Below are 16,162 nucleotides of genomic sequence, written 5' to 3'. Positions count from 1 at the left end.
GAAGTCCAGAGAATTTTTTGATATCGAGGAGGTACTAAAAATCCCATGGTCACATTGAGTCACCAATTCCAAAATTAGAGTATCTGGCCTTATGTAAGAGCCATAGCTTTCAATTCATTCAAAGCTACAGTGACTTCCCCTCCCTGCATTTAGGGCTTAGTACCAGCAGGTGCCTGACCCTGGGAAGGGGATGTGCCCTGCCTGTCATTTTCCCACTCCTCCTCGGATGCTGGTTGTGGTTTCTGACCTCTCTGGAATCGGTGGGGAAGGGAAAGAGACAATGTGAATAGAAAAGACATAAGATAGTGTCAGCGCTGTCTGAGCTGTTGAGTGTTTAAAACTAACGCCTGTGGGTGCTCTGGGAGGCATTTTGGAGACCCCTGCAACTAGGGACCTCTGCTGTACAGCTCCCCTGATGGAGGTCATGTACTTGCCCAAACCTTGTCACTCACTCCTGTGGCCCCTAGGACTCCCAGTGTCTGTCCCCACTGCTGTCTGCTGAGGCCCCTGGCAACCCTCTGGACCCGTGTTTTGGAAAGGACCTAAAACAAACCCACTCTCGCTCATTTATGCACCCTTTTTTACAACAAATTCCAGGAGTGCAGACCAGTTCCTGCATCCAGCCTATCTTGTGGCCTTTACACTTGTCAGGTAGAAGTCAAGCACCTAGAAGTCCACTGTGTTCCCCATTTTTTAAGGGTCAAAGTTAAGCTTCCCTCACCAGGCATGAGGGAGAGACAAGTACTCATTCTGCCCCTTAAGTGAGGAGTCCATAGCACTGCTCAGTCCAGGCAAGTTGTTCAAATTCTCTTTCCTTAACTTCTCATTGCCGGTTACTTTTATATTTGATGTAGGGAGGGCCTTTCAGATCATTTTGATTTGATATTTCCTTTGAAATTTTTCAGTTTTCAGATATTTCCTTTGAAAATTTACATCTCAGTCTAGAACCTCACGTTAGTGTCTGAAATTTATCATCCCGGAGGCTGGACTGAAATATTCTTTTTAGCATCCTGTTAGACTAATTTGATTTGGATTTATGACCATTGTGACCAAATAATCCTGGTAGTAACAGTCGACAAATATTTATTGAGCATCTACTGTGTGCAGCCACAAAAGAGAAATGCTTCCAGTCCTCACAGGCTGCCAGTCTAGGACAGAGTTTACAGATTGTTAGCCCACTGGCTGAATCCTGCCCGTGGACGTATTTTGGTTAATCATCATAATCTTTAAATTTTTCTTTTTTTTAAGTTATTTTTTTTTATTTTTACAGAGAGAAAGAACACAAGATGGGGAGGGGTAGAGGGGGAGGGAGAGAGAATCTCAAGCAGGCTTCATGCCCAGTGCAGAGCCCGATGCAGGGCTCGATCTCATGACCGTGAGATCATGACCTGAGGCAAAATCAAGAGTCTGACGCTTAACCAACAGCCGACCAGGTGCTCCCCAAAGTTTTGTGGAATCTACTGCCAATAGTTACACATTGAAAATTTTTACCTTAAAAGATCCAGATTCTGGGGTGCCTGGGTGGCTCAGTTGGTTAAGCATCTGACTCTTGAGCTCAGCTCAGGTCTTGATCTCAGGGTCTTGAGAGTTCAAGCTCCACATTGGGCTCCACACTGGGCATGGAACCTACTTAAAAAAAAAAGAAAGAAAAGATCCAGATTCTTGGCTTTATAAAGTTTATTTATTTTGAGAGACATAGAGACAGCATGAGTTGGGAAGGGGCAGAGAGAGAGTGAGACAGAGAATCTCAAGCACTGAGAGTGCAGAGCCTGATATGGGGCTTGAACCCACACAACTGAGATTGTGACCTGAGCCGAAACCAAGAGTTGCACGCTTAACTGACTGAGCCACCCAAGTGCCCCAGATCCTTGGCTTAAAAAAAAAAATCAGAAGATGTGGCAGTGCTGGGCCTGCATTACTGCCTGACATCGTCCGCTAGCGCTGGTGGAAACTCCCCGTTGGACAGGGCATGGAGTCTCCAGATGGGCTCCATTCCCTCGTGGCTCTGTGACCCAAAGGCAATGCCAGTTGCCATTTATCATTATTGGGCTCACGCAGTTACCTTTTCTCAAATTAACAGAATGAAGAGAAATATTTCTGGCACTCCTGTCTTTTAGCAAAAGAGAGAAAACAACAGTCCCAGAGAGCTATGAAGGGGATTTCTTTAGATATGCAGTGTTCTCATATGTTTAATATGCAATTAGTGTATGTGTCCATAAAACAAAACTTAAGATGCCATTGGAAAATAACCCGCAGAGATAATCATGGCTACTGTACAAAAATACGTGGTGAAAAAATACATTTCAATGGGATTTGTTTTTAATGCAACTGAAATCAGTAGTATGAGTTACTCTGGAAAGGTATCACATTCCCTCCTTCCCTTCATTTGTGTTAGGTTCTTGCCTGGCCCCCAACATCTGAGTTTGCAACAAGGGGAGGGCATTCTCTGGAGTCTCTGGAAGGAAACAGCCAAAATGTGGATTCATTGTATATCCAGTGAAGTCTTAGCTTGGGTCTGAGGAGCAGTAGCAGAATACTTGCCCCAAGGTTATGACCACATGGGGGGAAAGCAACAGGTGTTGGCAAGTTAATGAGATTTTCTTTTTTATGGAATGATAACTAGGATTGTTGAAAGAGTATTAACCTTTGAAACTAACTCTTTTTGCAAATTTTGTTTTCACTTTATTTTAAAAATTGACACTTTTTTTTTTTTTTACTTTTATGAGTTCCTGATATATTAAGCAAAGTCTCCCATCCATTTATCTCAGTTCGAGCAAAAGCAGAATTATTTTGAGGAAAGGCTTTGACTTTCCTCCTGGGAGGCAAGCCTTCTGTTGAGCTGTATGTTCTATTCGGTATCTTCAATTTTAAGAAGAATTATTCTCTCACTGCAGTTCTGCTGTTTAAGAAAGGGTACAGATTTGGGCCTTAGTTGGCCTTGCTGAATGGCTCCTGTGAGGTACTTGTCAATATGGGTACCTTCTTTCTCTTGGCCATCATTCTTATTGAAGACTGAGTTCCTCGAAAACCTTGCTGCATGGCCTTTGCCATTTAGGTGTTTGGCCTTGGTATTCTGTTTTATCCTCAGGTTAAGCCAGGCCAACTGAGAACTGAATTCATAGACTGCTTTATTTTGACATAGCCAACACCACGCACACACAAACACACACACACACGCTTTGCAAACATTGACCAAAGCTATAAGAAATAACCTCATGATACTTCCCTCAAGTCTTAGTAGCAGGGATAGCTGTGTTTCTCCTGGTTTATTTGATGAACACTATAAATCATTTCATCAGTGCTTCGCATTTAGCTTTAGCTGTGAGAAATCTTGGGGGTAAATCTATAATCTTGCTCCAGCCAGCACATAGGACCTTAGATCATCCAGTTTTGGTATTCTTATCCTGGCTGTACTATTTTTCTTATGCTTATTTCCCCTGTGGTCCCAGATACCAGATATCTTCCTTGTTTTATTCTTTTTTTATTTAGAGAGAGAAAGAGAGAGAGCAGGGGAGGGAATCTTAAGCAGGCTCCATGCTCAGCATGGAGTCTGATGCGGGGCTCTGTCTCACAGCCCTAAGATCATGACCTGAGCTGAAATCAAGAGGCAGACACTTAACTGACTGAGCCACCGAGGTGCCTCCCCCCAGATACCTTCTTTTTAAAAGATCTTGTACTTCATTACAATTTTGTAAAACTGCTTCAACCTCGTTTTAGGATGAGACAAGATATAAAGAACCTAAAATATTCATGATTTATCGTTTGTTGTAAACACCTTACAACTTATTTTTAGATTTCACTCTAAATTTCCTACCCTTTATGTAATCAGACCTGTCAGTTCCTTGTGCCTGTCATGAAGACGATGGGGTCATTGCCCTGGATTTGAGGACCCCTTGGCTGCCACATCTTCACTCCATAGTTAACACGGCTGCTCCAGCAAAAATTATGACTAGAGCTTAGAGGAATCAGAAATTGCTTCTAACCCTGTTACTTCTTTGGGGGTCCAGTTTTGCGGTTTAACTAAGTTTCAGTCAAGCACCACGTTTAAACAGGAAGGCAGTTATATACCAGCATAGGAACTGGTTGGCCTAGAGGGTCTGGGAAACACCTGGCATTGAACCTCGTCCTTCATAAAACAGGTGTTCAGCAAGAGTTCTGAGACTTGAATTTAGTTACGGCTTATGTATTTGGGTCTGTTCCTTGAGCAGTTGTCTGTCCCCATGATCTGTGTCTGGGGAATGTAACCTGCTAGTGTCAACAGTGGCTTGACTTTAGTGACATTTTCTGCTTTTCTGTTCTTTTTCAGAGTATGATCGGTTGGGTTTCCTCCTGAAGCTGGACTCTAAACTGTGAGTAGAACAAGAAAGCACCTTGACTCTGTGGTAGAGACGTCTGTGAGAACTGGGGTCCATCTTCGAAGGGTCACCTCCTCAGCCCTGCTTTTGTTGGGGGACTCCCTGGGACCTCTGCTCCCCGCCCCCGCCATCAGCAGAATCTTGGAGCATGTTATAGTCTGCAGGGGCCCAGAGGGGATGGGATTGTGAGTGCAAACATGAAGCCTTAGATTTGGCTGGCACAGGGAGCTCCCTACAGAAGGAGCCACTGCCAGGTTTGAGGGACAAGGAGGCCCTGGGAAGGCTTCTGCTACAGAGCGGAGGATGGTTGAATTGTAGCAGGAGGTAGTGGCCTGTCAGAGATGCTCTGTGGCCTGATGTGCAAAAGACTGCTGTGATCAGGCTTCCTCTGCTGCGTTAGCTCCTGTCTCTGCCACTGGCAAACCCCCCGTTCCCGTCTGCCTTTGCGTGTGCTTCTTCTCTGTGCCTGCAATTCCCTTTCCTTGCTGGTCTCCTGGGAAAACTCAAAGACTACCTCTTCCCTGCACAAAATTCACGATCTCTCCCCCTCTGCTTCCTGTGAATTTTCTCCTTCTGCCACCGATTATCTCATTGTAGTATAATGAACTATGTCATAATTATCAATTTATTAAGAGCACAGGCTTAGAGCCAGGCCTGCCTTGGTTCAAATCCCAGATTGCCATTTATTCTCTTTCTGATTTGGGGCAAGCTACTTAGCCACTGTGAGCCTCAGTCCATCTGTAAGAGGAGGACACCAATATACCTACCTCTTAGGGTTATTGTGAGGACTTAACTGAAGTGATTACTTCATAAGGGCTTTCAACTACAGAGAGTCTAATCCTTTCAGAATCCTGCTCTGTTCTGGCCTTCTTGTCCTTTCTAGCACCCAGCCAGCGCTGGTTTATGTTTGTGAGGTGCTCAGTAACCATGGCTGCATGGATGGATGCATGGATGATAGGTGGATGACCGTGCACTTCTCCAGTTAGACTGGGATGCCTTGAGATTGGACTGTATCCATTCTGTGTGTTCATACCCTGCATGGCACCTCTCACATGGTTGATATGCAGTAAATGGTTGAAAAACTGCCTGTGGCTCCATTCTGTTGTCAGTCACTTTTGTAGTCCCGTGTCCCCTGCCAGCACCAGACTGACATGAAAGATGGGCATTGTGTCTCCTTTCCTCTCTTGCATGAAGCCTTGCCCACAGCCGCTTGTGATGGTGATGGCTGTGCCTACATACAAGACATTGAATCTGGGGCTATTTGGCTTTCCCACTGAATTATCTAGCATCTAAACCCTTTCCCTGGCTTCTGGCATTTTGGCTTTCATGCCTCATACTGTGAATTCAGGCATTGTAATTCTTCCAGCTTTTATACATCACGGAGGCAGCCACGAGGGAAGGATGGTCTGCCCTTTATACCAGGCTAGTAGAGAGATGTCAGCTATATGTTAACATCTGGGGAATGGGGCTCAATTATGCTAGAAAGCTACAGCCTTCACTCTTCGAAAATTCTTAATTTAGTACTCTGGGCAAAAAAAAAAAATCAAGTATCAGCTAAGCAAGTGAAATGCCACCAGAATGGAAGAGATGTAGTAATTTACCAAGTCAAATCACATCGATGAACAAAAGGCATGTTATTTAGGACATGTTAACTATGGTATTTAAACTGTCTCCAGCAGCGTAAGAAGGGGAATTAGGAGGACACTCCTGCCCTGTTGTCTCAACAGTTGGGTGGTACACAGCAGGCTGATGTGCAGCTTTCTGGTGTGTACCAGGCCAGATCCATGAGCCATTTGAGTCAACTTGGTCTTTAGCCTGGGGAATAACTCACAAGTTAAGGTATAAGCTAGAACTTTCCTGCCTCTGATTGCAAAGACTTTTCCAATCCAGTGCTATCTTTAGAAGAAAGCACAGATGTGTGGAAACGGTCTTTACCTGCTTCCAAGGAGAAGTTTCCAAGTGAACGATTCTGGGTTTTGGAGTTGATCCCTCGGCAGTATCCAGATCGCCTCTTATGAAGTCACCTTCTGTGTTGTGTTCTTTTTTTTTTTTTTTTTTTTTTTTTTTAATTTTTGAGAGAGTGAGTGTAAGCAGGGGAGGGGCAGAGAGAGAGACAGGGACAGAGCTTCCGAAGCAGGCTCTGCACTGACAAGCTGACAGCATGAGAACTCACCGACCAGGAGATCATGACCTGAGCTGAAGTCAGACACCCAACCGACTGAGCCACCCAGGTGCCCCTGCTGTGTTGTGTTCTAATTCTAATGCACAGGAAAGGACCTGAACTTGAATCAGAAGAACTAGATTTGAATTCTGCCCCTGCTGCTTAGAATTATGTGACCTTAGGGGCGCCTGGGTGGCTTGGTCAGTTGGGCGTCTGACTTCGGCTCAGGTCATGATCTCATAGTTCATGGGTTCAAGCCCTGCGTCAGGCTCTGTGCTGACAGCTCAGAGCCTGGAGCCTGCTTCACATTCTGTGTCTCCCTCTCTCTCTGCCCCTCCCCTGCTCGTGATCTGTCTCTCTCTCAAAAATAAATAAACAATAATTAAAAGAAAAGAATTATGCGACCTTAGATAATTTGTTTTAGCTCTCTGAATACCAGTTTTTTCTTATCAAAAATGTAGATAATAAGATCCACTTCCCAAGGTTTTTAAGGAAGACTAGAAGAAAGGGTTCTACAAAGTATAAATAGATTTATAAATGTGAGCATTTCTTTTTATTTATCGTGATTAGATTCATTTAGATTTTTAAAATTTAATTAATTTAAAAAATGTTTATTTATTTTGAGAGGGAAAGAGGAACAGAGAGAGAGGGAGAGAGAAAATCCCAAGTAGGCTCCGCACTGTCTGTGCAGAGCCTGATGTGGGGCTCGAGCTCACGAACCGTGAAATCATGACCTGAGCCAAAACCAAGAGTTGGATGCTTAACCGACTGAGCCACTCAGGCACCCCAAAAATTATTTAATTTTCAAATCAAACAGATTGTGTGTGTGTGTGTGTGTGTGTGTGTGTGTTTACAGAATTGGTTTTTTAAATTGAAGTATAGTTGACATACAGTGTTATATTAGTTTCAGGTGTACAACATAGGGATTTGAAGAGTCCATATGTTACACCTTGCTAACCACAAGTGTAGCTACTGTCTGTCACTATACTTCTGTAGTATAAGAACTCATATGTTTTGGAAAATTTTCAGCCATCATCTCTTTAAATATTGCCTCTGCCCACCCTCTCTCCACTCCTCTTCTGAAACTCTGATTAAATTGTTAGACCTTTTCATTCTAGCCTCCAGGTCTACTGACATGTCTTCCATATTTTCCATCTTTTGACCCTTTCCACATCAAACTGGAACCCCAAAGGACTTAGCATAGGTGGAGCTAGAAGTTCAACTCAGGTTTCCAGAACTCTTAGTGGATCAGAGCAATAAATTCATTAAAAAAAAGCCACACTTGCTATTTGCAGCCAGGGTTCTCGTCGCTCAGGTGATCTGTGGAACCTCAAGCTGTGAACTTTAATTATATGAGAGTTTAATGTATCCCAGACTGGCAGTGCCGCCAAAGTCCTGGCAGAGGCAAATGCAAACCTGCTCTGGAGGAAGACGTGAAATCCCTGCAAATAACCTTTAAAAGAAACAAACAGCTCAGAGTAAAAATAACTGAAGTGCGCAAGGGAACAAGTCTCCATTAGTGAGAACCGTGAAAAACAACAGACAACAGAGGGGGGCCCACAAAGACTTGTGAAATTGGGCTTACCAGACACAGTTGATAAGGCAATTAGATATACTATATTTAAGGAAATAAAGACAAGATTGAGCTGTATACATGGACTGGGGGATTAGAAAAAGCAAAATATTAGGTTGGAAAAACAAAGCTTCTAGAATTAAACACATTTACTAAAATTAAAAACTCAATAGGATTTAGCAGCAGATTAGAGACAACTGAAGACAGCATTAGCAAACTGGAAGATAAGTCAGAAGAAATGAACTATTATGGGTTGGGCAACGTTTTCTGTAAGGGCCAGATGATCGATATGTTAGGTTTTTTGGCTTTATTGTTTCTGTTGCAACTACTCAACTCTGCCACTGTAACATGAAAACAGCCATGGATGTCACGTAGACAAATGAATAGGTCTGTATTCCAATGAAATTTTATTTATGGATACTGAAATTTTATTATAATTTTTATGTGTCATGAAATACTCTTCTGATTTTTATTCTCAACCATTAAAAATAACTCTTAACTCACAGGCCATATGAAAAACAAGATAGTGGGTCAGATTTGGCCCATGAATCATAGTTGCTTGAATTGAGAGTTCTGCACAGATATAGCTGCATAAAAATTGTGTCCCCACCTCAGGTGTTTTTCCATTCTTAAATTCCTAATATAGAGAAATATTCTTTAAATGTCTCTATATCCAGTGATTCTCTACAAATCTGAAAATAGATGCTTTGGATTTTTGTTTGTCTTCACTATATTTCTTGATACCTTTGTGGAAAAAATAGTTTTCCATTTCCTTTGAGAATTCCCTACTGCTCGTATGTATATGACAAGATCATGTGTCAGCACTATGAAAATTACTCAAAATACTTCAATGCAGTGATCTGTCTGAAACTTTGTCTTTTAACTGCAAGCTATGTTGTTGAGGAGGGCAGTGTTTATTGGCAGTTAGAAACATAGGCTATGGTGTCAGACATGGATTTTTAAAGCCCAGTTCCACATCTCACTTGATATAATCTTGAGAGAGTTATAAAATGGGGATAATAATAATCACCCAAGGATGAGATTCAGCCTATCCTGTACCCTTATCTGTGTCTGCTAAACTAGGAAAAATCTAGCCCCAAAATGAGACTTGAACTTCAGCTTGCCTCCTGCTCCATGCCCCAGATTTCATTTTTTCACTCATTCATTTAGCAACTATTTCTTAAGTACCAACTCTGTGCTTTGTAATTGGGATAAAATTGAAAATACTTTTATTTATTAAAAAAAAATGTTTAATGTTTATTCGTTTTTGAAGGGGGTGCAGAGGGAGAGGGAGACACAGAATTCGAAGCAGGCTTCAGGCTCTGAGCTGTCAGCACAGAGACCGACAAGGGGCTCACTTTCATGACCAGCAAGATCATGACCTGAGCCAAAGTCGGATGCTTAACTGACTGAGCCATCTACGCGCCCCTGAAAATTCTTTTTTTTAAAGTTTATTTATTTATTTTGAGGGAGAGAGAGAATCCCAATCAGGCTCTGCACTGTCAGCATGGAGCCCCATGTGGAGCTTGAACTCACAAACTCTGAGATCCTAACCTGAGCTGAAACCAAGAGCCAGTGCTCAAATGACTGAGCCACCCAGGCACCCTAAAACTGAAAATTCTAAGCCAAATGAACACCCTTATAAGTTTGATGGGAAAGACTATCCTGTGAGCTAAAGACTTAGTGAATGGGAAGGGAGTAAATGAGAACAGTGAGGGATGGTAAGGGGTAGTATTTCTGGATAGCACGAACAAGGAACAGGTTCTTGTTTCTGATTTTATCTAATAAGAATGACATACTGGTAGCTGGAAAGATGGAGCACAAAGAGGAGACAAGGGATTCTCAGGTGCGTGGAGAACACAGGAAAGAGCAGCCTCCGTCGCACAGGGCTGTAGAGGAAATGGCGTTTTCAGGGGAGACCCAGGTTTCTGTGAAAGCAGCAGATGGAAGGGACGTTCACTGGAGAAGCTGAGGATATAAAGGAACAAGGCTTCAGAGAACACAGTGGAAAGTTAGAATATGGGGCAGCGGGGGAGATGTGGGCCACGAAGAAGCAGAGAGCAGTGACTTGAGCATGAGGAAACTGAGAAGGCATAATTGGGGGACTGAACAAGAATAACCAGGATGTGAGGCTGGTGAGCTGGGTTTTGCTGGCCTCAAGATTGCCCAAGAACTAATCTCATATTCCCCTGGGGGTGGACACTCAGGCTGTTGAGTGTATTCAACTACAGTTTGATTGGATGATACCTCCGGGGTGGGGGTGGGGTGTCCAGTCTGGTCCCTGGGGAGGCTCTGGGTTCTCTGCAAGTCTGTTGTTTAAAGTTGAGGGTCCTGGGGAAAGTCTCAGGGCTACAGGCTGCTGCCCCAACATTGAGGTAAGCACCTCCTCATTTATTTAACAAACTTCTCCAGCAAGTGCGATGTGGCAAGCAGCGTTCTCTGTTCTGAGGATAGCCCAGTGAACAGGATGGTCATTAGGAGCACCTGGGTGGCTCAGTCAGTTAAGCTGTGACTTTGACTCAGATCACGATCTCGCAGTTCGTGAGTTCGAGCGCCATGTCAGACCCGGTGCTGACACCTCAGAGCTTAGAGCCTGCTTCGGATTCTGTGTCTCCCTCTCTCTGCCCCTCCCCCAATCACGTTCTGTCTCTCTTTCTCAAAAATATTTTTTAAAAAGGTCATTAAACAAAAAGTGTAATAAATAAGTAAAGTTTTCAATATCTTGGAAGGTAGTATGTGGCACGGAAGACAGTCGCGCAGGACAAGGAAATGCTCATGAAGAGATTACAGGTTTAAATGGAGTGGTCAGGGCAGGCCTCGTTGAAAGGTGACATCCGAGCAGATGAGGGGAAGAGAGGGGGTTAGGTCTGCCAGTATCCGCAGGAGGAACATTCAGCACAGAACCTGAAGGAAATCTCAGTTATGAGGAATGTGACACCAGGAGCCAGGAATGGAGAGAAGAGCCACCTGGAGCCTTGACGGAGCCAGACCGTGGTGTCCAGGTGTGTGTTTCCTGAGCTGATGTCAGCCTTCAGGGAGCTGGTTTAGTCAAAGGGAGGCTTCATCCACATCAGCTGCATGTGGGTAGGTGCTCTGTGCTCTGGGAGAGCTCCTGTCTACTGCCAGGATGTGGTGTTTTATCGTCACCATATGGGCAAGAGCATGGGGACTTTGGCGCTCTGTCTACTTTCATAATGAATTCTCTGTGAAGACACAAAGATCCGAAAGCCAAAACCAACCATTTTTAACCCCCAAAGGCTTGTGAAAACCAAGCCAACTGTGAAAGGCCTATAAACCCAGAACAGTCTGTAATATACCCCAAGGCCAGTTAACTCTTTCCAGAATGGCCTGCCAAGTCCCTGTGGCTGCATGGGGAAAGTGTTTATTGAACACTTACTATGTGCCTCATGCTTTTCTTAGAAGATCTCACCAGTCCCGTGACTTTAGATGCTGTATCATCTGAAGCTGGTATCTCCCAAATGCACAGTGCAAGCCTAGTCCTCTTTCCCCATACTTCTGACTCACTTATCCAGTTGTCTTCTTTACTTGGATGTGTGGGCATCTCACACTTAACATGTCCAGAACCAAACCCCTGATTCACAACCCCTGCCTCCCCCCAGAATCTTCCCGACCCCGGTAAATGGTGACTTCATCCTTCCAGTTGCTCAGGAAAAAAACCTAGCATCATGTCTCTGACACTAATCATCAGCAGAGCCTATTGGCTTTACCTTAAATACCTCCAGAGCCAACTGTTCCTCGCTATCTCTGCCACCATCCCTCTGTCCAGACAACCATCGTCTCCTCCATTATTTCACTCCTGGCTGCTTTCATGCTTGTTTCCCGGTGGTCCAGTTCCACACTGAAGCCAAAGTGATCCTGTTCAAGTGTAAGATAGACCTGATTGCTCCTGCGATCAGAACTCTCCAGTGACTTCTCTTAGCTAAGAGCCAGTTTGGTTTTACCATGCTCAACCAAGGCCCCTACATGGTCTAGACTCCTGTTTTCTTAATGACTTTCCTTGTTTATTATACTATACTGGGCCCTTTGCCGTGCCTCAAATCCTCCAGGCCCATTCCCGCCTCAGACTCTTGGCATTTGCTCATTTCTTTGTTTGGGGTGCTCTTCCCCTGACATCTGCCCCACTTTTTCAGAGGTTGGCTCAAATATCCCCTTTCTCAGTGAAGTCTTCCCTGTCCGTCCCATTTAAAGTTGTAGCCACAACCTCCATTGGCATTCATTCCCTGTTCCCTCTACTGTGTCATTTTTCTCTAGGGTGTTTTTTACTGTTGGATATCTATGTTTCACTTACTTGTTGATTGTCTCCTTCCAGTAGAGGGAGGGCAGGTGGAAGGTACTTGTCTGTTTTTTTTCACAACTATTTCTTAGCACATAAAACAGGGCCTAGCACTTAGTGATTGCTCAATAAACATTTGTTGGATAGATGGATGGATGGATGGATGGATGGATGGATGGATGGATTAATTGGTGGACAATTCTATGAAATAGGTGGCATTTAATTTATTTTAGTTTTTAAAGTTTATTTATTTACTTAGAGAGCATGAGCAGGGGAGGGGCAGAAAGAGAGGGAGAGAGAGAAAATCCCAAGCCGGCTCTACACGGTTAGCATGGAGCCCGATGTGGGGTTCGAACCCACGAATTGCAAGATCATGACCTGGGCTGAAACCAAGAGTCAGACTGAGCCACCCAGGCGCCCCTTATTTTATTGTTTTTTAATGTTTTTTAAATTTATTTTTGAGAGAGAGAGAGAATATGCATGCGAATGGGGGAGGGGCAGAGAGAGAGGGAGAGAGAGAGAATCCCAAGCAGACCCTGTGCTGTCAGTGCAGACCCTGACACTTGATGCCACAAACCACGAGATCATGACCTAAGCCGAAATCAAGAGTTGGGCGCTGAACCAACTGAGCCACCCAGGCGCCCCGAAGTAGGTGGTATTTAAATGCATTTTAACAAATGAGAAAGTAACCATAGAAATAATTTACCTGTGTTCAGAGAACTGTATGTGATCAAGCTAGCATTCTACTCCTTCTCCACCTGGCTCCAAATTTTCTACCCATCCCACTATTCCATAGTGCTTTCTCTTTTTCCCAAATTCACTCTGTCAACTTGATCTTAAGTAAGCATTATAAGGGCAGGAGGTATGAATGTCTTGCTCACAGTTGTATTCCCAGTGCCTTGTATAGTGTTTGTGGCTCACAGTAAATATTCGATAAATGTTAAATTAATTAAGGGCAGAGGAAGAGGATGTAAGACAGAATAGTGCCATCTTTAATAACAAAACCCAGGCCCAAGTCTCCATATTGGAAGATTTGGGGGGAATGGAACTGTCACGTGGCCCCTGCCTTTAACCCCGAGTGTCACCATCTCCTGGAGGGTCTCTCACTTCAGGAACTGCCACTACCATTACGTTGATTCCAGAGAGCATAGGTTTTCTTTAATGCTGTCAAAAAGAAAACAACAACAGAAACCTTTTTATCTTGGTTCCTCTAAGCAGAGCTAAAAATATTTCACTAAGAATTAAAAGAGGACAACAGAGAAATAAACCCTGAAAATATAAGAAACTCAAAATAGTAGTCTGTCTCTTCTGTAGACAGCTCAAGCCAGGGCCATACTTAGTTCACAACAGGAGAGCTCAGCATCGCTGGATTTGACTGGGCTTTTTGCCTCACAACTTCTGCCCTGTTTCACAACAGGGCTTCCTGCTATACATCTCGATACCTATATGATCAAGACCCAAAGAGCCACATTCTCACTTTGTAGCTTACCTGGAACTCTCAGCACAGTGGCTCTTAAACTGAACTACATATTGGAATCACCTGGGGAGCTTAAAAAATTGCTGATGCCTGCATTCCACCCCGTATAGCTTCTGATGTCATTGGGTTGAGGTGTAGCTTGGGCATTAGGGGTTTTTTAAGCTCTTCGGGTGAGTCCAATATGGGTCCAAGTTGAGAATCATTGCTCTAAAAGATGCTGCCTTCTGTCTGAGGAACTCTCCACTTTCCCAGTTGATTGATACCAAGAGTAAACTCAGCTTTGAGGAGAGAGCCCTGCTTGACACACAGGAGTCTGCCCATATACAGTGTCTCTCAACCCAAGTCCTCACCACCCAGAGATTCTGATTTAGTTGATCAGGAATCAGGTGTAGGTGCCTTAAAGTTTAAAAGTTCTCCCAGGTGATTCTAACATGCCAGGGTTGAGAACCATGGGGGTATAGCCTTCAAGTCTGTCATTATAATCAGATCTGACTATATCATAATCGCTATGGCAGAATGTAGTAGTTATATTAGGATAGTGGGATTGTGGGTACTTTTCTTCCTTTTGAGTTTACATTTTCTGTGTTTCCTCATGTACATTTACAGTGAAAAGATATATTTGGATGTGCCTTCTTTTCTGTAATTTTTTTCAAACTTTCATAATCTCTAGGTCTCTAAACACTGTTTTCAAAAACATATATTAATTTTTGCTAACATATATTAGATTTTGCTAATCTGGTTTTTCTTTATGGTCTTTTAAATTCTGAATCAGTTGGAGAGTTTTCTGTATATCCTATGAGCCTGTTTAAGTATCTCATCCTTATCTACAATTGAAATTAATATTTGTGTAAAGGCTTAATATTCAATATTTATCTTTGCTGGGCTGTCAAATCTCCAGGAGATCTGAGGGTGAGACATAATAAGTCTGGAAGAATGGGGCGGCCAAATCATGCAGGGCTTTAGATATAACAGTAAGAAGTTTAGGCTTCATCTTGAGGTCAGAAGATGCCACTGAAATGTTTTAAGCGGGTGAAAAACATCATCAGTTTTGACCCGTAGGAAGATGACTTGGGCTGCTGATTGGAGAGGACAGAAGTGTAAAGAGGTGTAATACTTAGGAGGCCATCAAAGAAGTAGAGAGCAGAAATGAGTAGAGAAAATCAGCAAAACCCACAACTGGTTCTTTGAAAATACTAATGAAATTGAGAAACCTCTAGCCAGGCTAACCAAGAAAAAAGAAGATACAAATGACTAAGATCAGAAATAAAAGGGGGATCATCAGTACTGAATCCCATGGATATTAAAAGGATAATAAAAGAATAGTGTGAACAACTCTGTAAAGGCATATTTGATAACTTAGGGGAAAATGGACCAATTCCTTGGAAGACACAAACCATCAAAACTCACACAAGAAGAAATAGATCATCTGAATAAGCCTGTATCTACTAAAGAAACTGAATCAAAATTTAATAACCTAAAACAGAAAACACTACACTCAGTTGGTTTCACTGGTGAATTCTATCAAACATTTCAGGAAAAGATGATACCAGTTCTCTACAGTCTCTTCCAGAAAATAGAAGCAGAGGGAACACTTCCTAACTTGTTCTGTGAAGCTAGCATTATCCTAAAACCAAAACTAGATGAAGACATTATACGAAAGGTGGTGCCTGGCTGGCTCATTTGGGAAAGTGTGAGACTCTTGATGTTGGGGCCATAAGTTCAAGCCCCATGTTGGGGGTAGAGTTTACTTTGAAAAAAGACATCGTAAGAAAGGAAAACCACAGACTGTTATCTTTTGCTAACATAAAAATCCCAACAAAATATTAGCATATTGAATCCAATAATATGTAAGAAGAATCAAACACTCCAACCAAGTAGGATTTATTCCAAGTATGCAAGCCTGCTTCAACATTAGCAAATCAGTGACTGTATTCCATCATATGAACAGGCTGAAGGAGAAAAATCATATGATCATACCTATAAGATGCAGAAAAAGCACTTGATAACAATCCAACATCCAATCATGATTTTACAAAAAAACTGTCAGCAAACTCGGAATAGAGTATGGTAAAGAATACTTATAAAAAAACCTGTAGCCAACGTCATGCTTAATGATGAGAAACTAAATGCTTTCCCCCAAGATTGGGAAAAGGCAAGAATGTCCCCTTCACCACTCCTTTCCAGTGTTATACTCTAAGCTCCAGCTAATTCAATAAAAAAAGAAAAGGAATTAAAAGGCGTAGAGATTGGGAATGAAGAAATAACACTGTCTTTGTTCACAGATGACACGATTGTCTATGTA

The 16,162-nt window shown here is 42.9% G+C and overlaps 1 protein-coding gene across 4 annotated transcripts in view; it reads left to right on the top strand.

Annotated features, from left to right (window-relative positions):
* The window catches only part of ST3GAL3 (ST3 beta-galactoside alpha-2,3-sialyltransferase 3), a 201,004-nt gene that overhangs the window by 98,493 nt on the left and 86,349 nt on the right, over window positions 1-16,162 (top strand). For all 4 annotated transcript variants that reach the window (XM_060621876.3, XM_060621875.3, XM_060621878.3 and 1 more), the window contains one exon: window positions 4,307-4,349. In XM_060621876.3, coding sequence (XP_060477859.2) covers window positions 4,307-4,349 — 43 coding nt within the window. The remainder of the gene's footprint in view (window positions 1-4,306; window positions 4,350-16,162) is intronic.

The sequence above is a fragment of the Panthera onca genome, chromosome C1, assembly GCF_046562875.1.
Source record: "Panthera onca isolate mPanOnc1 chromosome C1, mPanOnc1 haplotype 2, whole genome shotgun sequence".
Classification (NCBI taxonomy): Eukaryota; Metazoa; Chordata; class Mammalia; order Carnivora; family Felidae; genus Panthera; species Panthera onca.
The sequence above is the reverse complement of the archived record's forward strand: the minus strand, read 5'-3'. Positions and strand labels throughout refer to the sequence as shown.